The sequence below is a fragment of the Lynx rufus genome, unplaced genomic scaffold, assembly GCF_022079265.1.
Source record: "Lynx rufus isolate CCGP_SWC_20201006 ecotype Redwood Valley unplaced genomic scaffold, mLynRuf1.p SCAF_7, whole genome shotgun sequence".
Taxonomy (NCBI): domain Eukaryota; kingdom Metazoa; phylum Chordata; class Mammalia; order Carnivora; family Felidae; genus Lynx; species Lynx rufus.
The window spans coordinates 77,176,027-77,202,387 of NW_025814889.1; the positions used below are offsets into that span (position 1 = coordinate 77,176,027).

Below are 26,361 nucleotides of genomic sequence, written 5' to 3' on the forward strand. Positions count from 1 at the left end.
TAAATTTAAAATGGATGAGATTTAAAAGAAACTAAAAATGGACCATAGACCCCAACTACCTAACTTAATCTTTCTGACTTAAAGGATCTCTTTGGAAAATACATGTAATAGGGAATACTGTCTTCTATTGCTGCTTAGTTCTTTGACTTCAGTCAAGGTGTACAAACCTTTGTCCTCAATTTCCTTATTTATTGTAAACATTTGGACTAGATTTCTAAGTTTTGTCAGCTTGTAAGTTGATTCCTGAAGTAGCATGGGTGGTATTTCCATATAATAATTTAAGGTGGTAGGTTCTCCTCCCTACTTGTAGTCATAATATACTTAACCACTGAGTACTTTAAACATAGAGTTGGTTTAAGTAATGTGGCAACCAGTTGGTATTTTAATAAGTTTGCTGTAATGACATTGAAAAGTTAAATGAAGTTCTTGCTTATTTAGCACACTTGGGTGGTTGGATTTTGTATTAGAAAGATTGCATATACATGGAAATAGAATGCTTCTTTTTTTTTTTTAATTTTTTAATGTCTTATTTACTTTTGCGAGAGAGACAGAGTATGAGCAGGGGAGGAGCAGAGAGAGAGGGAGAGAGAGAATCCCAAGCAGGCCTCAGGCTTTCATTGTGGAGCCCGATGTGGGGCTCGAAATAAGGAACTGTGAGATCACGACCTGAGCAGAGATGAAGTGTCGGACGCTTAACTGACTGAGCCACCCAAGTGCCCCTTATATTCATCTTTAATGACGTTAATCTAATATCTAATACTACTTTGAATTTTGAGTAATAAGACAAGGTAGTGGTAAAATCATGCACAGAATTTATTTATCTTTATGCACATTCTGTTGTCTATACATTTAAAGGAAATTAGCCTAATCACTAATGCTTTTTAAGAAGAGGACAAATTACATGCTTTGAGTGTGTAATGTTTTGTGTAAGATTCTAATGAAAGAGTGATGGTTTTCCAGGCTTGAGTCCTGGAGGGGAAAGAAAAGTCTTGTTCTGGGTTTAAATAATATAATCATAGAAGGCTGTTAGAGAGTTGATCTGAAACTTTGGCTGTTTGAGTGTTTTAAATATTCCTAGGAAGATAAAGTGCTCTAAAATTAAGGAATGAAAAGAAAAGAGTATTAAGAGAAGTTTAAGAAGTATAAATAACATCAGATTTAGTATCAATAATACAGATGTGGAGAAATATATACATATATCCCAATTTATTTATCTAGTTCCTTCAAATTTAGATTACTGTTACTTTTGTTCTTTGAGCTTTCATTAAAGGAATAAGTAGTTATCACATTTTAAAAGTATTGAGGGTAGTATTTTACAGAAAGCCAAGTATTTTTAGTATTCATGGTGCTTTGTTCATTTCTTGATAAAATAATTTTTAAACTGATCTGAAATTTATCTAAAGAAAGAATAGATAGGTGGAAAGAAATTAGACTTTGTGCTAACTGAATTTTAAAAATAATAGTTTTGTCATGAATTTTAATTTGTACATACTTTGTGACTTACTCTGAGTACAACAATTTGTAATATTTACCACCTACGGTAATTTGATATTAACTTTTTTCCTCTGTTTTCTACCTTCAGGAGAAAGCAGTTCAGCAATTTCTACAGAAGACCTAAAAGAATGTCTGAAGAAACAATTAGAATTCTGTTTCTCCCGGTACAGTATTCATTTTTTTTAAATTGATATTTCTCACTTTTTGCATTGTTTGGTTAGTAGATGTTAAATACCCATGAAATAGAGTGGAAGAATGGTGGTTTTAATTCCCTTCAGTGATGTATTTTGGTATTATTCTTTAATATATTTCTTAACTAGGTTTAAAGATGTAATCTCGGGGCGCCTGGGTGGCGCAGTCGGTTAAGCGTCCGACTTCAGCCAGGTCACAATCTCGCGGTCCGTGAGTTCGAGCCCCGCGTCAGGCTCTGGGCTGATGGCTCAGAGCCTGGAGCCTGTTTCCGATTCTGTGTCTCCCTCTCTCTCTGCCCCTCCCCCGTTCATGCTCTGTCTCTCTCTGTCCCAAAAATAAATAAACGTTGAAAAAAAAAATTAAAAAAAAAAAAAAAAAGATGTAATCTCTAATTGGATATGCAAAAAGGATCTAGTCTTAGTAGGAAGGTAATTAAATTACTGGATTGGATTACTTTTGGATAGGATATTAGATACTTTTCCTATGAACATATTCAGGTTTAAGGTTCTCAAAAAAGTGGGTTATCTCTTAATTTATGTTTTTTAGTAGTTGGCTCTTGTAACCTTTGATCATAGAGTTACTTTTAGCAAGATAGGTGGATGGGCATAGAATTTATGTTACCAGTACCTTCTATTAGATAAGGAGTTCTTTCAGGCAGAAGTTTCAAGATGTCTTATTTACAGATAATTATGTAGGTATATTTACAGCTTAGATGTCATAAAACTTTAGTATGTAAAACTGCCCCTTTCAAAATAAACAGAGAAGTTTGGATATGCATGCAAATGTAATGTTTTCTATTTATCCTGTATATTGTGAGAGGTAGGACCAAGTAAACCAGTTTTTCAAGCTAGAAACCTGGATTTTATCATAGACTTTTTTATATTCTTTTTTTTATTTTTATTTTTTTTAAATATTTTTTTAACGTTTATTTATTTATGAGACAGAGAGAGACAGAGCATGAACGGGGGAGGGGCAGAGAGAGAGGGAGACACAGAATCGGAAACAGGCTCCAGGCTCCGAGCCGTCAGCCCAGAGCCTGACGCGGGGCTCGAACTCACGGACCGCGAGATCGTGACCTGGCTGAAGTCGGACACTTAACCGACTGCGCCACCCAGGCGCCCCAACTTTTTTATATTCTTGACTCACGTTTAATTGATTCTTTATCCTAAATACCTCCTTTCTTTTCCCCTCCTTTTTATTCTTTGCCTTTATAGTCTAGTACAGGATAAAAGAATAAAAGCAAGAGCCTTCTGTCTTTTCTCTGGTCATTTGTGCTTACAATTCATTTTCTGTAATATACTTGTAATATTTATTTATTTATTTATTTATTTAACATTTATTTGTTTTTTGAGAGACATAGACAGAGCACAAGTTGGGGAGGGGCAGAGGGAGAAGGAGACATAGAATCTAAAGCCGGCTCCAGGCTCTGAGCTGTCAACACAGAGCCCAACAAGGGGCTCGAACTTACAAACTGTGAGATCGTGACCTGAGCCGAAGTCGGATGCTTAACCGACTGAGCCACCCAGGCGCCCCTGTAATAGTTATTTAAACATCTTCGCCTACTAACTGGATAGTGTGTATCTGCTTATATTTCTGAGTTTTTCTCATGCTTCCCTGTCATAATTTCCTGCCTTTTTGCATGTCTTATAAATTTTGATTATATACTGGACATTACATATTAAAAAAGCTAGGAGTTGTAAGTCATGTAATTTTCCCCTCTAGACAAGACTTGAGTTTTTCTTCAGGTAGGCAGAAGCAGATTGATAGCTTCAATCCAGTCAGGAGTTGAGCTAGGTTAGTGCTGAGCAGCCACTTTTTTTTTTTTTTTTTTTTTTAAATATATTGCACAAGCAGAAGAGGGACAGAGAGAGAGGGGCAAAGAATCCCAAGCAAGCTCCACCTTGTCAGCACAGAGTGCACTGTGGGGCTCCATCTCGACGACCATGAGATCTTGATCTGAGCTGAAATCAAGAGTCAGATGTCCAGCTGACACCCAGGTGTCTCTCAGCCACTTTAATTAGACTCCGTCTACCTCTGATTTATCTCTGTTCCTTAGGCATGACCTTTTCAGCCTTTTGATTCAGAAGTTGTCCTTTTCCTGTTACCTTCAGTCCTAAAACACCAAGGAAGATTCAGTCTGTTCTTGAGAGGTTTGAGATTAGCTCTTTAGTCTCTTATCCTGTAAGCTTCCAAACCTGGCAAATGTCTTATGGGGGAGACCTGTCTTGTTTGATGCAAGTTTTCTCCTTCCACTGGAACTTGCACAAAACCACAGAGATATTACAGTGCCTTTTCAGCCGGGCTCCCAGTTTCCCATCTTCCTCCTTAGAACTCGAAAACATCGTATGGAGGGAAATCTGCTGCATGTTAGGAGCTCCTTTAGTTTCCAATTCATAGTGCCAGTCCTGTGCAACTGCCTAAAGCTCTGCTGGTTTCCCCCTGGTCCCAGATCTGCAAATTCCCTCAGGAACGAAAGAACATCTTTCTGGAATATCATTTTGTCATTGTAGCTTCTCTCTTTTATCTCCAAAAGCATGGTTTTATAATTTAGCTAGTCTTTTTTAGTTGTTGCAGTAGGAGCTCTGGCTTGGCATGATCTACCACGTCCTACTCAGAACTCTGATACCATTCAAACCAGCTGTGCGATTGACATTTGTAGCTCAGCAGAATTGTTATTAATACATATTGGGTATTACTCATGAGTAGTCAAATCATATATGGGATTTATATCTATTAATTTGACTTTTGACAAGATAGAGTTTCTTTAAGAGTTGGACACAAGATTTATTAAGAACAGACATGCTGAAGTTCAGAATTGATTTAGGATACAATGTCTTAGTTGTATAAATATTCTGTTTATAGTTGTCTTATTTTTCAGTTCTTAAAGAATATCTTGATGAAGGTGCTATTACTGTGTTTCTCCTTTTATGCTAAAGTGAGTTTAACCTTTACTGATATCTTCTCTATTCTTTTTTGCCCCCCAAATAACCTGGTAACCAGTAGTAGTAATTACTACTTTATTTTAATACAACTTGAAGATAAAGGTGTTTGATCCTACTCTTTGCCAGGCAGTAGAGCATTGAAATACATTTTGGGAGCACCTGGCTGGTGATCAGTAGACATGTGACTCTTGATCTTGGGTTGTGAGTTCTAGCCCTGTATTGGGTGTAGAGGTTGCTTAAAAATAAAATCTTTAAAAAAAAAAAAAAAAAAACACAAAAAAAACATTTTGAATGACAGAGATCCTTCATGGAACCTGTATTCTGGCTGGTGGAGACAAACATAATAAACCATAATAAATAAACAGCTTAGAAGTTTGTTAAGTGATAAGTGCTATGGAAGAAAATTAGAGCACTGTAAGTAAGGGAAGGGGAATCGAGTGCTTGGATGATTTCTGTTTTAAATAGGGTCATTGAGAAAAGGTGGCTTTTAAGTAGAGACTTCTATCTATTTATAACCAAACTACTTCAAAGATCTGATGTGAAGAAGACAGCATGAGTTTGATTTTATTTCATTTTGTTACATAAGGTTTTATGTCTAAGATAGGAGTGTTTATATCTTTTTAAATGTATTTTAAAGAATCTTTTAAATGTTTTAGTTTTAAATTTATTACTGAAATTTAAATTAAAAAATCAAACATAAAAAGTGGAAACATTTAGAAATTTTAAATCCTTTACAGTCCAACCCATGGTTGAAGCTATAATTTTTCTCATATGAATATTCTAACATCAGTGATAAAAAGTGTTTATAAGATGGAACTACACTGTATGTAATATTTTGTAATATACTTTTCAATTTAATATTAAGCCTCTTTCCATATCAATATAATTCTATAAAGTTCAAAACTTTTTCAGAACTATTGGCCTGATGTATTTGGGGATTCAGAAACTTTCTGGAAGTTGTTAGAGTATCCTGTTGTATATTATGTGTTTTTATAGTTCACTGTATTGTTTCTGATGGCATGATTTTGTTTTCCTAGACTAAGTAACAAAAATGAATAAGGCACCTCTTCAGGTGCCTTTTAAGAATTGTTTTATAGGACTCTTCTGTTTATTTCTTTCAGAGAAAATTTATCAAAGGATCTTTACCTGATATCTCAAATGGACAGTGATCAGTTCATCCCAATTTGGACAGTTGCCAACATGGAAGAAATAAAAAAGCTGACCACAGACCCTGATCTAATTCTTGAAGTCCTGAGATGTATGTAAATCATACCTTTTAGCTTAATTTTTAAAGTCAAAAGGCTGAATATTCTTTTGATTTCTGGTTATGCAGGGTTTTTTGGTTTTGTGTTTGTTTGCCATTTATTTACTTACTTACTTACTTACTTTATTTATTTATTTATTTATTTATTTATTTATTTATTTTTCCAACGTTTATTTTTATTTTTGGGACAGAGAGAGACAGAGCATGAATGGGGGAGGGGCAGAGAGAGAGGGAGACACAGGACCGGAAACAGGCTCCAGGCTCTGAGCCATCAGCCCAGAGCCCGACGCGGGGCTCGAACTCACGGACCGCGAGATCGTGACCTGGCTGAAGTCGGACGCTTAACCGACTGCGCCACCCAGGCGCCCCTTACTTTATTTATTTTAATGTTTGTTTATTTTTGAGATAAAAAGTGTATAAGCCGGGGAAAGGCACAGAGAGAGGGAGACAAAGAATCCCAAGCAGGCTCCACACCGTCAGTGCAGAGGCCGACATGGGGCTCAAATTCATGAACTATTCTTTTTTTTTCTAACGTTTTTTATTTTATTTTTTTGACAGAAAGTGAGAGAGTGGGGAGGGGCTGAGAGAGAGGGAGACACAGAATCTGAAGCAGGCTCCAGGCTCTGAGCTGTCTGCACAGAGCCTGATGTGGCTTAAACCCACAAACCACGAGATCATGACCTGAGCCGAAGTCGGACCCTTAGCCAAATGAGTCACCCAGATGCCCCTCAAACTCAAACTGTGAGATCATGACCTGAGCCAAAACCAAGATTTGGACACTTAACCGACTGAGCCACCAAGGCGCCCATTTGCCATTTATTTTTATTTTTTTTAATTGTAATTGACATATAATGTTATATTAGTTTCAGGTATACAGCATCATGATTTGACAATTCCATACAGTAAGCTCTGCTCATCAGGCAGGGAATTGTTAACTCTTTATTTTTTGTTATTCTGTTCCAATAATTTATTTTTACTGACTTGGTATTTAGCTTCTATATCATTTCTGTACCTTGGTTGTTTGTCTTAATACCCACTTACACGTTGGTTTGCGAGCATAATTCATTCCAGAACAATGTTTGTAATCCAAAGCACTTGTATATAAAAGCGAATTTCAAGAACTATTGCCTCAGTTGTGATCATGTGACATTTGGCGTCACGTACTACTTGTATTGCAAGGCGTTGCTTGTTTATCAAGTTAAAATTTATTAGAAATGTTTACTCGCCTTGTGGAACACTTGCAGAACAAGTTACTTGCAATCCAAGGTTTTCTATGTAAGCAATTATATCTCACTTTTCTGGGCTATCAGAAAGTTATTTGTATCATTGTCACACCTTCTAAACAATCTGTTTCAAACTTTTGAACCCAAGTAGTACATTTTACATTAGAGCCCAGTACACACACCACATACCTATACGCAACTGAAATGTTAATTATGCAGATTAATACTAAATGCTTGTAGTTAACCCCTTTTATTTCCTAAATTGATTTCACAGGCTGTTAAAAGAATTGCTAAACTAAACTAAAAATTATAGTTTGATAAATAGTACTCTAAAGTTTAATAAAGAATTTCAGGTTCTAAGCATTTTTATTTTTATTTATTTTTAATTTTTTTTTAACATTTATTTATTATTGAGAGACACGGAGCATGAGCAGGGGAGGGGGGGGTAGAGAGAGGGGGAGACACAGAATCTGAAGCAGGCTCCAGGCTCTGAGCTGTCAATACAGAGCTCGACTCAGGGCTTGAACTCACAAACTGTGAGATCATGACCTGAGCCGAAGTCGGTCGCCTAACCAACTGAGCCACACAGGCGCCCCTGGTTATAAGCATTTTTAATAGTGTTTGTGTCTTCTATCAGTGTTTCTTGGTAACCTCTCTTACCAAAGTTTTAACTACTTGCCTGAATAAAGGCAGGTCTTCACTTTTATATGAAATATATTGTTAAAAAATGTTTAAAAGTTAAATATACCAAGTCCAATAGTAGACTTATATCGGAATAGAGGATTTCCATTCTCAGAGGGCTAAATACATTTATGAAATCTCTGATTGGTTTGTGCAATGGTTTCTTAAGATGAGCCAGTCTTCTCATCCGAAGAAAGTCAGCTAAGAGACCAGCAGAATCCTCCACCTCTAAGGGAACCTAGTACTTCCACCCAACCCTTCTTCCCTGTTCTGTTTTATACTGACTGCTTACCTGTTCAGAGAAATATGGCATATTATCTCTCTGAAGAGACTACAAATAAAAGTTTGGGCTATGTGGTATTATCTTCATTAAATATTTCCTCAAAATCAGCATCTAAGAGATGGCTTCTAAGTGTCTGTAATAGTATGTAAGAATAAATATGTTAACATCAAGGAAAAGTTAGAATTATTTGAGTATAATTCTTGGTTTAAGTGCTTCTTAGATTTTAAGAAGAATTTCTTCACATCAGAATGCAGTACTATAATCTGATTACAAGAGTGGAATGCAAAGACACTGATTTCATTATCTCCAGAAGTACAGAATTTGGTAACTGTACACAGGGTAATTACCGTGTAGATATGTATTGTATGCTCCTGAAAGTTTTTCAACCCCAATGCAGTGCCAAGACACAAAGTAGGTACTCTGTATTTGTTGAAAGAATAACACTTGACAGTGTTTTTTGTAATCTTTGTTAACTGTAATCTTTGGTTCTACAACATAATTTCTTAACCTCTGCTAATTTGTTCACTTGGAAATAGAAATAAATAGTTTTTAATGACATTCTTAATATCTCTTCTTGTCATTTTTGAATGAAATATTTTTTTAAATTGCAGCTTCTCCCATGGTACAAGTTGATGAGAAGGGCGAGAAAGTGAGACCAAGTCATAAGCGTTGTATTGTGATTCTTAGAGAGATTCCTGAAACAACACCTATAGAGGTATTATTAAGCATTGTTAAAGCTAAGTGTTCTTTAACTGTTTAAAGTGGAGGAGGTAAACAAGCAAAGAATAAGTCATTGGCCTCATATCAATCACTGTGTATACGTTAAATTTTTGTTTTGTAAATTCTGAAACACTGGAAGAATGGTACATTTTCAAAGTTAAAATATAAATAGGCTCTTTTGGGAACTTGATTCATCTGAAAGAATAAATTTAGGAATGAAGAAGAAAAATAAGAGTCAAGACTAATCGGAGTAGCTAACAAACATAAAACAAAGTTGTAACTGTAAAGATGGTGTAGTATAATAATAAAATAGGTACAATAATAAAATAAGTTTTGAATGAAACAGTATATCCAGAATAGACCCTTTAATAAAATAGTTATGTATAATAACATTTATTTAATAATTAGGTTTTACCACGTGCTGTGCAGTGTACTTTATGGTTACTTAAAGCCTAAGGTTTTGTTATCTCTGTTTTATAGATAAAGTAACTGAGCCTTAGTATGGTGAAATAAGTTGCCTAAGGACATGTGGGCTCTTTAAATGAGTATCTGATTTGATCTCACTCTGATTTCAGAGCCCCTGTTTCAAAACCACTAAACCACAGAGCTACACACTAAATTGCCAAGTTAATAAGTTAGAGATGGGGAGAATTAATTAGTAACTGTTATGTGGTATTTACTGGCCATTTAAAACAGTTTTAGATTCTTGCCACCTAACAAATTTCACATATTAGTAGTTAATCTTTTTGCCCAGAGTCATTCCATTCACTATTAACTCTCCAGAATGAAGACTTCCTAAATTTAGAAACAGTGAAATTAGAAAAGAAACTGTCACTAGATAGAACTTCTATTTAAAAGTATGAACTATATGTCAAAAATAACAAATTGAAAGGAAAATTGCAGAATGGGAAGAATATTTGCATTATTTAGAAACAATGTAGAATATATGAGCCTGTACTCTAGAGCCAAGCTGCCTGGATTTGAGGCAGCTTGGCTCTAGAGTACAGGCTCATATATTTCAGCTTTTTGCTTGCTAACTCTGTGACCTTGGATTGTTGTGAGAATTGGCTTAGTATATAGAGAGCTCAGAGCAGTACTTGGCATGCACAACAAATCTAAGATTAGCCATTATTATCATGTTTTATAGTTACTGTAATTTATATTCTGAATACATAAATCACACATACAAAAAATAGTAAAAGGAAAAAGGCAGCGACGTAATATTCATTAAAAAAAAAAGAAAGGAAGTGAAGATGACTAAAATAGAGGAAGCCTGGTCAATAATCATGAAAATTCAGATTAAAATGAGGGATTTGGGGTGGTGACCTTAAAGGTTCCTGTCAGGAACAAATTTTTTTTTTTTTTTTTTTGGCTACTTGTGACCCAGACTGCTGTTTTTATACTTGGGAAAGTAAATCTATGAACTTAACTCTTCCTAAAGAATAATAAAGGCTGGAAATAAATTTTATTGATATTTAAATAAACAAATCAATTTTTTATGCATTGAAGGGGATTAGAAATATTTGTGGAGATTATGAATTTTGAAGATAGACATCAGTGGGTGGCAGTCTAATAGTTCCACAGGCAGTTTTACAAAAATGTAAATTATGGACTGGATGAGAATTTTACTAACTGAACTTGGTAGTATTTCACCGCTTTCACAAATGTCACAAAACTCAGTTGGTTGCACACTTACTTGTTTTTGAGTAGTATTGGCCCAAGAAAATTTCATCGTAAGTAGAGATTTTTTTTTTTTTTTTTAATTCAGTGTAGTAAAAATTTGAGGGAGTTAGGAGACAGGTTAGACTTCACTGTTACTATGTTTATTGTCCCATCAGCATAGTAATTACCTTTTTAAAAATTGATTTCTCATGATATTTTGTTATTTCGCAGGTCATTTTAACCTGTCCGATTCTTTCTGTTTGGGAGTTATTGGTTACTACTGAATTTCTCCTTGAACTCCAGTAGCTATTAGACCAAATGGAGTTTGGAAGCATACAAATCTGGGATTGAATTCTTCTTTATGATAATGTGTGTAGGTTAAACAGTTTGAGCTACCATTTCCTCAACTGTACAATAGAGATGATAAAAATCTTTAACACAGGGTTGTTTTCAGGATAAATCTGTGTCTGACTGAGCATGGTATTTCAGTAGATGTTCCCTTTCCCTCTATAACTCAAGAGTTACTTAATGTTGACTTCCAGTTGTTTTCTTTCTTTTCTTTTTATAAACTTCTTTCAAGCTGTTAATTGTTAACACAGTTCTGAGTTTTGGTAATCATCTTTTTTGAAATCCATATATTTGTTTTAGTTTTCAGTCACTGAAATTTCAGGTTCAGTTAAGGAAAGGTGAAGAAGATATCATTGCACAGAGTTCATGTCTGTGACTGATACAGATAGAGCATCTGGATTTAATTGAGAATGCATGAAAATAAACACTGAGCACCTAGAAAATGTTAATGGAGGATATACTTTTTTTTTTTTTTTTTTTTGGAATGGAAGTCTAGAGAGATTTTACTGTTAGGGAAAGTTTAGCTTGCCACTAAGAGTAAAATGCTTGTTTTGCTTAGATTATTTTTATTTTTTAATTTAAATCCAGGTTAGTTAACATATTCTCTAACAATGGTTTGAGTAGAATTTAGTGATTCATCGCTTATATAAACACCCAGTGCTCATCCTGACAAGTACCCTCCTTAATGCCCATTCCCTGTTTAGCCCATCCCCCCACCCAACACCTCTCCAGCAACCCCCAGTTCTTTGTATTTAAGAGTCTCTTATAGTTTGCCTCCTTCTCTGTTTTTATCTTATTTTTTCTTCCCTCCCCCTGTGTTCATCTGTTTTGTTTCTTAAATTTCACGTACAAACGAAATCATATACTTGTCTTTCTCTGACTGATTTTACCTAGCATAATACATTCTAGTTCCATCCACGTTGTTGCATATGGCAAGATTTTACTCTTTTTGGTAACCAAGTAATATTCCATTGTATATATTTACCACATCTTTATTCATTCGTCAGTGGATGGACATTTGGGCTCTCTCCATAATTTGGCTATTGTTGATAGTGCCGCTGTAAACATTGAGGTGCATGTGTTCCTTCGAATGAGCATTTTTGTATCCTTTGGATAAATAGTGCAATTTCTGGGTAGGGTATCTATATTTTTAATTTTTTGTGGCAGTTTTGCTGATTTTAAGGTAAGATTCTATCTCTAAATCATATACAGAATGTATGCTTTAAGTATGCATATTTTTGTGTCAGAAGATAATCTACTCTCAGTAAAAGAATGGGCAGAAGGCATGACAGTTAATAAAAGAAACAGAAAGGACCAGAAGACATGAAGGGGAAAAAATGACTATTGTTGATATACTTTTTAGAGTTAACTAAAGTTTTTCTTTTTTAGGAAGTTAAAGCCTTGTTCAAAAATGAAAACTGCCCCAAGGTGATAAGCTGTGAGTTTGCACACAATAGCAACTGGTATATCACTTTCCAGTCAGATACCGATGCACAACAGGTAAGAAGAAAACTTTTCTTCTGATTTGAAGTCCTGGTGGTAAAAGAAGTAGTAGTATGTTTTAATTGAGAAAATATGTGCTCACAGTAATATTTGTAAAGGCTATTAAGTACTTTGTTCACCTTTGTGGTTGTGCTTATTAATTGGTTTCCTTTTTGATCATTTTCCTAAAGCTTTTTCAATTTAAGAGCAGTTTGTTTCCTATCAAAAAGATTAACACACACTTTTAATATTAACATGGGGATTGGGAACCATGTACTCTGTAGTTCCAGTGTGTACATACTACGCCAGTAAATCTGCAACTTCCATTATGATTCTTGAAATTTTGACATTAATGATACTGCTCTTACTTGTCGTGTCCAACTTAAAGGGAAGTACTATTCCACTGAAACAAAAAACCAAAAATATATCTGATAACATTTTAAAACCACTCACTGATTGATTGATTGAGTTTTAAGTAAACACTACACTCAGCTTGGGGTTCCATCTCATGTTAGATCAAGAGTTGCATGCACCACCAACTGAGCCAGCCAGGCGCCCCACTGACTTTTTCTTTTTTTAAAATTCTTCATCTTATAAGGCTGTCTGAACCATTTTTAAATGTGTATGTAGTGGTATTTTGGATCTATTTTGAACGTTGTGCTTTTTTGTTTTTTTTGTGGTAATCCATAGTAGCCAATCTACAGTAAATGTGAATGTTAGCTGATGTGTTAATTATTTTTTTCATTCCTTATCACCTGGATAATGAAATTGACTTTAGAATTTTTTATTGTTTATTTTGGAGATAGTTGCTAGTTCCATACTTTTGATAGAATAAAGATGGCTTTAAGAAAATGTTTGAATACTAATGAAAGTTCCTTTCTGCTTTGTTAACAGGCTTTTAAATACTTAAGAGAAGAAGTTAAAACATTTCAGGGCAAGCCAATCATGGTAAGAAACATTTTGTAAATAGAGGCTCGTGTAAAGCCAAAAAGTTTTTGTTGCTTGTCTGAGAATTTAAAAAACACAGATGGATGTTTTATTAAACCTGTAATGATTTTAAAGAAATTTCTGTCTCCTATGATGTGCTAGAAAATTAGTTGATAGGATAGCAATTCTTTCCAAAGATGTAACTTCAGACAGCATGAAGTTTTAGTTAGATGCTGATTGCTAACGTGGCAGATCATCTCAACTCTCAAAATGAGAAGCAGGAATGATTTTTTAGTAAAGATGGAAAACATTCTCAATACTGTCATCCTCATCTCAAAATTAACTGCATCACCACATTAACATTTGTCCTTGGGATCTGTCATTGATGGCACTTGTCCACTGTCTTTACAGGTCTAATCTTTTCTCAGATCCCATGAAATCTACCTTCAAAACTTCTTTCAATCATTACTGCCATTGTTTAGGCTTGAAACATTGTTTAGCCTTTTAAATGTTATGCCTTCAGCTTTCCCCCTAGTTTTCCATTCTCCAGTTGCTACTATAGCTACCATCTAAAACAGAATCCTAAGCATGCCCTTACTTTGAGATGGTACTCATTCTCTATGTAATATTCTTATTATTATTTGTGATTGCAGTACATTGTCTTTAACTCTTAGTGAGCTCTTAATGTGTATCAGTTTCTGTTCTAAGCACTTTATTTGTATAGAGTCATTTAATTCTTACAAGAACTTAATGAGGCAGGTACTCTTGTTTTCTCCATTTTATGGCAAGGAAAAGTGAGGTGTGAGAAGTTACCTACCCAGTTTCATGCACCTGGTAAGTGGAAGAACCAGGATGAGAGAGGCTTATATTTATTAAGAGATTATATGTCAGGCACTGTTCTAAGGACTTATTTAAATCTCATTATTGGTGTGTGGTAGCTAGTATTACTACTTTCCATATTAGAGATAAAGATGTCTGCTATTTGTCATTCTGTTTCCTCTGCTTCTCCCTGTTATCTTCCTTTCCTACTTGAGGCTATAGAGATACTCTTCTAGGTCTTCTAATAGCTTTAAAGTTTTATATGTCAGATTTAGGTCTAATACATCTGGAATTAATTTGATGTACAGGATACAATAGGAATTTAATTTTTTTCCATGTATGGAAAGGCAGTTGTCTCAACATATATTTGTTCAGTGGTCTTTTCCTTCCACAACTTGTGTGTAATGTTGAATCTATCAGCTCTGCTTTACATTGTCTATTCTATTAGTCTTTTCTTTATTGAACCAAAATCACTGTTTTAATTACTATAGTTTTAGAATATCCTTATGCCCTTATGCAAAGCCTCCCTTATTCATTTTTTTTTTTTTAAGATTGTCTTGGTTACTCTTTTTTAAATTTTTTTTTTTTTTCAACGTTTATTTATTTTTGGGACAGAGAGAGACAGAGCATGAACGGGGGAGGGGCAGAGAGAGAGGGAGACACAGAATCGGAAACAGGCTCCAGGCTCTGAGCCATCAGCCCAGAGCCCGACGCGGGGCTCGAACTCCCGGACCGCGAGATCGTGACCTGGCTGAAGTCGGACGCTTAACCGACTGCGCCACCCAGGCGCCCCTGTCTTGGTTACTCTTAAAGCCTTAGTTTTCCATATGAATTTTAGAGTGTTTGACTGATACTAATAACCAACCAAAGAAAAACTATATTGGAATTAATGGGATTGTGTTTCATTTACTGGGAACAGTTGGCAGTTTTACCCTGCAGTATTCAATATTGTGGTAACATTATTATGATACATTTTTCTGTTAACTCAGGTCTATTGTATTTTGTAATTACTTCCTTAAAGTAATTTTTGTTGCTTTCCCCCTCTCCATGGTATCTTAGTGACTTTTTTTAAAATGTCACTGCCTGGAGCGCTTGAGTGGCTTAGTCAGTTAAACGTCCAGCTTTTGATTTCAGCTCAGGTCATGATCTAAAGGTTGGTGGGTTTGAGCTCTGCACTGACAGCACGGAGCCTGCTTCGGATTCTGTCTCTTCCTCTCTCTCTCTGCCCCTTCCCTGCTCAGCCTTGCATGCTCACTCACTCACTCTCTCTCAAAGTAAACTTAAAAAAAATTTTTTTTTAATGTTACTGTCTGCAGGAACCTTGCTGACTTCCTTTATCATATCTAATGGAGATTATGTGTCTGAAAGAGGATATCATCTACAAACAATCACTATTTTGATTATTCCTTATACCTCTCATTTCTTTCGTTCGTTGTTTCTTTCTTTCTTTCTTTCTTTCTTTCTTTCTTTCTTTCTTTCTTTCTTTCTTATTTATTTATTTAACATTTATTTATTGTTGAGTGACAGAGATAGAGCACGAGCAGGGCAGGGGCAGAGAGAGAGGGAGACAAACAATCCGAAGTAGGCTCCAGGCTCTGAGTTGTCCGCACAGAGCCCGACATGGGGTTCAAACTCCCGAACCGTGAGATCATGACCTGAGCATCAGTCGGATGCCTAACTGACTGAGCCACCCAGGCGCCCCTATACCTCCCGTTTCTTACAGCTGATTACATTTTCTGAGATCTTAGATATAGTGTTAAAATTATATATAAGTAGTAATATTTATCTGCTATTTTGGGTTTTGTCTATAGTTCCTTTAATTAGTCATCACATAGCATATAGCCTAGTTCTTGCTAGGAGATTCACATTAATTTTTGTAGCATTCATTAAAACCAAATGACCTGGCACCCAGAAAGACAGGTGCAGGAGCCAGAAATCCTATATTCCAACCCTTGATGCTGCTTTCAGCCACATACTCTTTGATCTTAGGCATGTCAAGTTACCTCTAAGGTCCTGGTTTGTTTCTTTGAAGTGTACATGGTTTTCATTTTGGAAATCCTGTGATTCATAAGCAGTGATCTTGGAGGACAAAGGGATTAAGGGAAGAATGTTTGTCCACCTTTGATAATTTCATTAGGAGGCAGTGTTTCATCCTGTTTTAATTGACTTTAAGACAGAATATTAAGTTTTATCTGGGTTTCATAAAGATGATATATATATATATATTATAGAATGTCATATGGAATATATGTTTATATGTTCCTTTTATATATGTTTTTCAGAATTTAAAGAGTAAAAATACTTGCATAAGAAAGTCAAACAATATTAAATAATTAATGATTGATTAATTAATTAATTCAAATTCTCTTTACCAGATTCTTCTAGTTGTTTCCCCCAGAGGTGATAAGAGTTTTTTTCTGTGTCCATCTAGGAATTTTCTTTCTTTTTTTTTTTTTTAAATGTTTATTTTAGAGAGAGAGAGCACAAGCAGGGGAAGGGCAGAGAGAGAGGGAGACACAGAATCTGAAGCACGCTCCAGGTTCTGAGCTGTCAGCACAGAGCCTGACGTGGGGCTCGAACCCACAAACCATGAGATCATGACCTGAGCTGAAGTCTGCCACTTAACCTACTGAGCCACCCAGGCGCCCTCTTTTTTTCTTTACATGAATAAGAATGTACAGCAGACACTCAGCTGCTCTTTTCACTTAATACATCTTTAAGATCTTTTCATTCACTGTTGTTTCAAGTATACATCCAGTATTGTTCATGTATATCACAGTTTAATTATCCTATCCATTTTTCTCCGTGGACAAGCATTAACTTGTTTCTCTTGTTTACAAATAATGTTGTAATGAACATTATTTCTTAAGCTTTGTTTGGAAGTTTCTTGTGTGTGGAATATACATATATATAATTTACCATTTTTAAGTACACAACTTAGTGGCATTTAATACATTCACATTGCTGTGCAACCATCACCAGTATTTATCTAGAACTTCTGCATCATTCCAAACATAAACTCTATGAAACAATAACTGCCCATTCTTCTACCCTTTAGTAACCTTTCTTCTAGTCTCTGTCTTTATGATTCCTATTTTAGATATAGCATATAAGTGGAATCATGCAATATCAGTCTCTGTATTTGGCTTAATTCCCTTAGTATAATGTTTTTTATAATTTTTTTTAATGTTTATTTATTTTTGAGAGAGACAGAATGCAAGTGGGTTGGGGCAGAGAAAGAGGGAGGCACAGAATCTGAAGCAGGCTCCAGGCTCCGCGCTGTCAGCACAGAGCCTGACGCGGGGTTCAAACTCACGAGCTGTGAGATCATGACCTGATCCATGGTTTTCTTAGAGGTTAAAATTAAATTTATAACCACCTCATTTGAATAATATCAACTTAGTTTCAGTAGTGTACAAATATTCTGCTCTATATAAACTCTGTTGTATTCGTTTTCTTTTAAATCTGATAAAAAAGAGGAATTACATACCAGAAGTATAGTAATATTTTCTTTTGTATTTGCCTGTGTAATTATCCTTACCAGTGTTCTTTATTTCTTCTTATAGCTTTGAGTTACTCTCTAATATCTTTATCTCACCCTGAATAACTCCCATTAGCATTTCTTGTAGGATAGGCCTACTGATTTCCTTCAAATTGTTTTGTTCATAACATCTTTTTCCTGATACTCTTAGGTTTGTCCATGGTTTCCATTAGCTCATTGAACACTTTTTTTTTTTTTTTTCAACGTTTATTTATTTTTGGGACAGAGAGAGACAGAGCATGAACGGGGGAGGGGCAGAGAGAGAGGGAGACACAGAATCGGAAACAGGCTCCAGGCTCTGAGCCATCAGCCCAGAGCCTGACGCGGGGCTCGAACTCCCAGACCGCGAGATCGTGACCTGGCTGAAGTCGGACGCTTAACCGACTGCGCCACCCAGGCGCCCCAACACTTTTAAGATAGTTGATTTGGAGTGCCTGGGTGCTCAAGTCAGTTAAGCGTCCAACTTCCACTCAGGTCATCATTCTCATGGTTCATGAGTTGGAGCCCCGTGTCGGGCTCTGTATGGACAGCTCAGAGCCTGGAGCCTGCTTCAGACTCTGTGTCTCCCTTTCTCTCTGTCCTCCCCAGTGCTCGCTCGCTCGCTTGCTCTCTCCCTCTCTCTCAACAATAAATATTAAAAATATAAAAAATAAATAGAAAAATATTTTTTAAAAATACAGAAGTTGATTTAGCATCTTTGGCCAGTAATTCCAATGTCTGGGCTTCCTTAGAATGGTTTCTATCGAATTCTTTTTTTCTTCCTGTGAATGGACCATAGGTTTCCTGTGTTTTTGTTTTTTAATTCTTTTTTGAGAACTAGATATTCTGAGTATTCTACAATATTAACACTGAAATATGATCCTCCCATTCCTGGTATTACTGAAGTATTCTAATAGATATTGCCAAGGGAATCTGCTGCTGCAAAGAGGAATGAAACTAAGGCAGGCATCGGCACTGAATCCTCAGGGATCTACCGAACCACAATAACACCCTGTATTTTTGGAGGACAGAGTCTACTACCTGCCTTGCACCAGCCAGCCACTCCAGGAACACAAGCCATTGAGGAATGGGATTAGTAGCTACTATTTGCATGCTGCTCACTTAGGAAAGATCAGTAGCCTCTCCCTTAACAACCACATTGTTGCATGTATTGATAGTTCATTCTTTTTTTATTGCCAAGTAGTAGGAATGTACTGCAATTTGATTATCTAGTCACTTTTTCAATCTTCTCTTTATTTTTTTTTTTCAACGTTTATTTATTTTTGGGACAGAGAGAGACAGAGCATGAACGGGGGAGGGGCAGAGAGAGAGACACACAGAATCAGAAACAGGCTCCAGGCTCTGAGCCATCAGCCCAGAGCCCGACGCGGGGCTCGAACTCACGGACCGCGAGATCGTGACCTGGCTGAAGTCGGACACTCAACCGACTGTGCCACCCAGGCGCCCCAATCTTCTCTTTATTTAAAACAAAATTGATTGTTGATCTTAGTATTGAATGAGAAGGAGTCCTTTATATATTTTGAATATAAGTTCTTTGTCAGTTATGTATGTGTGTGTTGCAAATCTATTTCCCCTAGCTTGTGACTTGCCTTCTTGTTTTCTTAATAGCGTATATTTGAAGAGCAGAAGTTTTGGAATTTGTTGTTGTTGTCATTTTAATTGAAATGTACTTGATGTACAATATTATATTAGTTTCAGGTGTCTGAACGTAGTGATTCAACACTTCTGTACATATGAAGTGATCACCATGAGAAATTTAGCTAATATCTGTCCCCATACGAAGTTGTTACAATATTATTAACTATATACTTACTACATTCCCATGACCTATTTATTTTGTAACTAGAAATTTGTACCTTTTAATTGTTTTCCCCTATTTCATCCATCCCTCTATTCTGTTACCCCTGGGCAACCACCAGACTTTTCTCTGTATATGTGTTTGTTTCTGTTTTGTTTTGTTTTGTTTTTTAGATAGCTGCATATAAGTGAAATCACCCAGTATTTGTCTCTCCCTGTCTGACTTATTTCACTTAGCATAATGTCAATGTTATGGCAGATAGGAAGATTTTGTTCTTTTTTATAGCTGAATAATACTCCTGTGTGCCTGTATACCACATCGTCTTTATCCATTCATCTATCAGTGGACACTTAAGTTGCTTTCATATATTGGCTATTGTAAATAGGGCTACAGTGGACATAGGGGCGCAAATGTCTTTTCAAGTTAACGTTTTTGTTTTCTTTGGATAACTACCCAGAAATCAGTGCACAGAGGGTGCCCTTTTTTCTGTATCCTCACCAACATTTATAATTTCTTGTTTTGTTTTAATAGAGCCTTGTAACAGGAGTAAGGAGGTACCTCTTTGTGATTTTGATTTGCATTTCCCTGATAGTGATGTTGAGCATCCTTTCATGGGGCTTTTGGCCATATATATGTCTTCTCTAGAAAAATGTCTATTCAGGTTCTCTGCCCATTTTTAATTGGATTATTTGGGGTTTTTTGATACTGAGTTGTGTATTTTGGATATATTTTGGATATATAGTTGGATAATATTTTGGATATTAAGCCCTTATTTTATTATTTGCAGATATCTTCTCCTATTCAGTATATTGTCTTTTCATTTGGTTGACAATTTCCTTTGCTGTGCAAAAACTTTCTAGTTTGATATAGTCCCATTTGTTTATTTTTTGCTTTTGTTTTCCCTTGCCTGAGGAGACACATCTATAAGAGTATTGCTAATTCTGGTGTCAGAGAGCTTACTGCTTATGCTTTTCTCCTAGGAGTTTTATGGTTTCTGGTCTTAAACCATTTTTTGGTTTATTTTTGTAAATAATGTAAAAAGTGGACCAGTTTCATGCTTTTGCATGTAGTTGTTAGTTTTCCCAACACCATTTATTGAAGACCATCTTTTCCCCATTGTATATTCTTGCCTCCTTTGTCAGAAATTGACCAAAGAGCAGAAGTTCAAAAAAAATTTTTTAGAAGCCTTTAATTTTAATAAGGTCTTTTTTTATCTCCTTTTCTTTTCTTTTTTTTTTTTTTTTGTCTGAAATCAGTGTCTTTTGGGTCATGAATATTTTATGATTTTAGAAGTACTATGCTTTCATTACTCATATTTAGGTTTTATGATCTACTTCAAGTTTCTTTTGTGTGTTGCAAAGTAAGAGTCAGGGTTCTTTTTTAAATGTGTGTTTATTGGTTCTAGCATTATAAGATCATGGGGTACATGGGTGGCTCAGTCGGTTAGGTGTTTGACTCTTGATCACAGCTCAGGTCTTGATCTCAGGGTTGTGAGTTGAAGCCCCACATTGGGCTCCATGCTGCACATGAAGCCTACTTAAATAAATATACACATGCGCGCGCGCGCACACACACACACATACATACATATATATATATATATATATAAAATCTCAGCCGAGTGTGTGTGTGTGTGTGTGTGTGTGTGTGTGTGTGTATACACACATATATATGTTTCTGCTGAGATTTCCCTTTTCTTCAATTCTTTAAGAACACAGTTTCCTTATAACCCATACATATTCCTAATGGCTGGGTTAAAATCTTAGTCTACTGTTTCCTAGGTTATCTTGGAGTCTGTTTCTTTGGGCTGCCATTTTCTTTTTTCTTTTCTTTTCTCTTCTTCTTTCTTGCTTTCTTTCATGTTTATTTATCTATTTTGAGAGAGAGAGAAAGAGCTCAAGCAGGAGAGGGGCAGAGAGAATCCCAAGCAGGCTCTGCATTGTCAACACAGAGCCCAATGCAGGGTTTGAACTCACAAACTATGAGATCATGACCTGAGCCAAAATCAAGAGTCAGATGCTTAACTGACTAAGCCACCCAGGTTGCCCCTGGGCTACCATTTTAATAATGGACCACATTAAAAAAATGTTATTCACTTGGTTTTAGTTTCTTATCAGATATTTTAAGATTTAAGTAAACTACAGTGTATGATATTACTTTAGTAAAAGCAGTAGCTATAAATTTTTTTAGGGCATACTAAAATCAATTTGATGTTTTACAGATTTTTCAAGATTGGCCATTATTGATTTCTTATTGTTTGGTTGCAATTTGGGGAGAGGGGATTTCCTGGCCTGTATCTATAAGGATCATAAAACATACCTTTCATTCATTTATTAAAATTGTAGTTTTGCTTAAATATGCATTATTTCACTTGATAATTTCCAACAAGTTGGTGAGGCTTATGATTCCTAATCTAATTCTCTCACATCTGTTTTAGCTCTATTGCAAAAGTCAGCAAACTTTTTCTTTAAAGGACCAGATAGTAGACAGTGTAGGTTTTGCCAGTCATCAAGTCTGCTGTAACTATTCAACTCTGCCATTGAGGCGCAAAACACAGGCAATATGTAAACAAGTGGTCTGATTTATTTTACTAAGTTTTAGAGCATTTGTTTCTCCCCCCACCTTTTTTTTTAAATTTAGTACAGGAAATTGCAAACATATAAAAGTGGAGAAAACAGTAAAATCAATCACTGAGATCCCATTAGCCAGTTGTAACAATTTGTAGAGCATTGCCATTCTTGCTTCATCCATTCCCACCTATTTTTCCATGCCCCCAATTATTTTGAAGCAAATTTGAAACTTAATTTTATCTGTGAATAAACTAGTATTAGTAGCTCTGAAAGGTAGGGATTTTTTAAAAATTATACTTACAATATCATTACACTTTAAAAAAAATGAACATTAGCTTCTTGAACATCAGTTGCTGTTCATATTTTCCTGATTCTCATTTTTTTTCTCTTTTTAAATCTATAGTTTCATCCTCTACTTACTTATCTTTTCTTTTGGAAGTGTGTTGTTGAAATAACCATGTTAATTGGTTTTACAGAGTTCCTCATACATTTTGCTAGTTATATTTTATTGTGTTAAAATACACATACATAAGGGGCGCCTGGGTGGCGCAGTCGGTTAAGCGTCCGACTTCAGCCAGGTCACGATCTCGCGGTCCGTGAGTTCGAGCCCCGCGTCAGGCTCTGGGCTGACGGCTCAGAGCCTGGAGCCTGTTTCCGATTCTGTGTCTCCCTCTCTCTCTGCCCCTCCCCCGTTCATGCTCTGTCTCTCTCTGTCCCAAAAGTAAATAAACGTTGAAAAATAAGTAAATAAATAAACTAACAATCCTTTAAAGAAAAATAAATAAAATAAAATACACATACATAAAATTTACCGTCTTTATATAGTGCAGTTGTATTAAACACATTCACCACCATCCTTTCTCATAATTCTTTTCATCTTGTAAAATTCACATTCTGTACCTATTAAATAACAACAACTCCCCATTCTCCCCTCCATCCAGCTCCTGAAAACCACTATTATACCTTAAACATATGATTTTTGACTACTCTAATTTATATAAATTAAATCATATAGTATTTGTTTCTTTTTGACTGGTTTATTTCACTCAGCAAAATGTTTTCAAGGTTTATCCATGTAGCATATTGCAAAATTTCCTTTTTTTTTTTTTTTTAATTTTTTTTTTTTCCAACGTTTATTTATTTTTGGGACAGAGAGAGACAGAGCATGAACGGGGGAGGGGCAGAGAGAGAGGGAGACACAGAATCGGAAACAGGCTCCAGGCTCTGAGCCATCAGCCCAGAGCCCGAAGCAGGGCTCGAACCCACGGACCGCGAGATCGTGACCTGGCTGAAGTCGGACGCTCAACCGACTGCACCACCCAGGCGCCCCAAATTTCCTTCCTTTTTAAAGCTGAATAACATTCTGCTGAATGTATATACCACATTTTACTTATACCGTAATCTGTTGATGGACACGTGGATTGCTTTTGCATTTTAGCTATTGTGAATAATGCTGCTATGAACAGGGGTATACAGGTATCTCTTTGAGACCCTGCTTTCAGTTATTTTGGGTAATACCCACAAGTAGAATTGCTGAGTCATATAGTGATTGTTTTTAATTCTTCGAGGTATCTCCATACTGGTTTCCACAGCAGCTATACCATTTTACATTCCTACCAACAGTGCACAAAAGTTCAAATTTCACCACAGCCTCTCCAACACTTGTTCTTTTCTGTTTGTTTCTTTTTTTTTTTTTTTAATAGTAACCATCTTAATGTGAGGTGGTATTTCATTGTAGTTTTGATTTGCATTTCCCTAATGATTAGTGGTAGTGAACATCCTTTCATGTGTTTATTGACCATTTGTATATTGTCTTTGGATAAGTGTCTGTTGAAGTCCTCTGCCCCTTTTTGAATTGGCTAGTTAGATTTTTTAATGTAGTTAAACATGATTCTCTGTCCCTGTACTTCATGCAAATTGATAGCCAGATTTAGAAGCTTGATCAAAATTTGGCTTGACTTGGGAGCAGCAGAGAGAGAACAAAAAGCCTGTATGTTTTTGTGTCTGTCTCTTATGCTGGATGCCACTGATCATTGACTAAATCTATAAATTAAAGCTGCAAAGAGGTGCTATTTTTAGGCTTTCTTTTTTCTTTTTTCCATTTGTTAGTTGAAGCACTTCTATAAAGAGAAGCTTTCCATTATCTTCATTATCGTGAGGTGTACAACTCATATATGAACACATGAGAAATGCTTGGTTCTAGCTTTTCTTAGCCAGTTTTAGAAAATAATGAACCTTCAAAACTGACCATTCGGGTGTTTTTTGTTGTTGAGTATTTAAACATACTTGATGTGTTTGTTGTCCTTATCGATGAATTGTGGCCTCTTTGAGTTAACTTATCAGTCCTTTTGTCATGGTCCTAGTAATTTTCAGTGGTTTGCTTGCGTCTTCTTGTATATTTGATGTCAAAGGCCTGGGGCCAGGTCAAGTCTCCAGAGTCCCCACTTTATTTTTATGGGGAGGTGATAATTTTTAGCCTACTGGCTAGGCACAAGGAGTTCTTGTGGTTACTGGTATGGTCATTGTTTAAAAGCTTTTTCATTGGACAGAAGTATGAAGTATGGATTGTTACCTTTTTTTTTTAACAAAAATGTGAGTTTATACTGATGCTTTTGATTTAAAGTCAGGATATATGGTTTTTTACTTCTTTAGTCTTACGTTTGTGTCTCCTTTCTCCCATGTGAAAATCTCAGATCTCTTTGACTCCAGTATAATTACTGATTTTTTTGTATCCCATAGTCACACACAAAAGTATCAGAATAGCAATACCAAAAGCAATATAAATCTGACAATATATTAAGAATTTTTTTGCTATACTTTGCCTTGTAGTTTATTCCTGAGGCTAACAGTTGGTTTTGTTATGGCTGAAAGTCACTTAGGATTTCTGTGTGTTGTATTACTAATTGAATGCACATGAAAGTTAATTTTGCTGGATGCTACTGAATATTATTTATTTATTTATTTTTATAATTGATTTATTTTCAATGTGTGCATGGTTTAAAAGTAAAATATCTAAAACTTGGTATATTAAATACATATTCACACATATATATGTATGTATGCAAGTATATCTTTATATTCCTATGTGACTTAGCTAAACAGTAGCTTACTATACATACTCCTTTATCCTCCTTGCTTTACCTTTTTTTTTTTTTTTAATTTTTTTTTTTTTCAACGTTTATTTATTTTTGGGACAGAGAGAGACAGAGCATGAACGGGGGAGGGGCAGAGAGAGAGGGAGACACAGAATCGGAAACAGGCTCCAGGCTCCGAGCCATCAGCCTGGAGCCTGACGCGGGGCTCGAACTCACGGACCGCGAGATCGTGACCTGGCTGAAGTCGGACGCTTAACCGACTGCGCCACCCAGGCGCCCCAACCTTTTTTTTTTTTTAACGTTTATTTATTTTTGAGACAGGGAGACACAGAGCATGAACAGGGGAGGGTCAGAGAGAGGGAGACATAGAATATGAAGCAGGCTCCAGACTCTAAGCTATCAGCACAGAGCCCGACGCAGGGCTAGAAGTCACGGACCACAAGATCATGACCTGAGCCAAAGTCAGCCGCCTAACCGACTGAGCCACCCAGGCGCCCCTACCTTTTTTTTTTTTTTTTTTTTTAAACAATAGTATATTCTTGAATTCACTCCATAATAGTATTTAGAGCAATTCATTAGTTCTTTTTATTTCTGTTTGATGCTCAGTTGTGTGGATGTACTCTGGTGTATTCAGCCATCGATGGACTGATTGTTCTGTTGTTTTGTGTGTGTGTGTGTATTGAAGATAGTTCTTTTTCTCCATCCCTATTATAGTTAGTGTTTTTGAACAGCCATGTATATCCTTTCTTAAACTTTTTGTTCAGTGTATATTTGGAAAAGATTCCTAGAAGTGGGATGGGTGAGAATATGGAAAATGCATATATGACTTCAGAAGATAACTGCTAAATTTTCCTTTATAAGTGTTGTGCTATTTTACGTGTCCATCATCAGTGTATCAGAGTGCCTATTTTGCCACAATCTTATCAACAGTATGTTGTCAGATTTTTGGATTTTTGCCAATCCTGTAAGTGAGAAATGTTAATTCCATTTTAATTGCATTTCTCTTACAAGTAAGGTTTAGCATCTTTTCATATGTTTAAGAGCCATTTGCCTTCCTTTTTTCTGTAAACTCTGTTCATTTCTCTAACATTTTTTATCTTTTTAGAATTTGTATGTTAGAAATATATTAGCCCCTTTATCTGTGATAATTTGCAGTTTTACTATTTTGATATTTTGACTTTTGTAGCTTTACCTTGTTCATTGTTATATTTGCCATGCAAAAGTTTTTAAAGTAATTTAAAGCTATCAATCATTTCCTTTTGCTCTGCTGACTCTACAGTAGTCAGAAATAACATAGTTGTGTAAAATACGTTTAAAAAG

The 26,361-nt window shown here is 35.8% G+C and overlaps 1 protein-coding gene across 3 annotated transcripts in view; it reads left to right on the top strand.

The window, feature by feature from the left end:
* The window catches only part of LARP4 (La ribonucleoprotein 4), a 63,610-nt gene that overhangs the window by 18,547 nt on the left and 18,702 nt on the right, over window positions 1-26,361 (top strand). For all 3 annotated transcript variants that reach the window (XM_047065474.1, XM_047065476.1, XM_047065475.1), the window contains exons 4-8: window positions 1,583-1,658; window positions 5,750-5,886; window positions 8,691-8,794; window positions 12,199-12,309; window positions 13,186-13,239. In XM_047065474.1, the coding sequence (XP_046921430.1) occupies window positions 1,583-1,658; window positions 5,750-5,886; window positions 8,691-8,794; window positions 12,199-12,309; window positions 13,186-13,239 (482 nt within the window). The remainder of the gene's footprint in view (window positions 1-1,582; window positions 1,659-5,749; window positions 5,887-8,690; window positions 8,795-12,198; window positions 12,310-13,185; window positions 13,240-26,361) is intronic.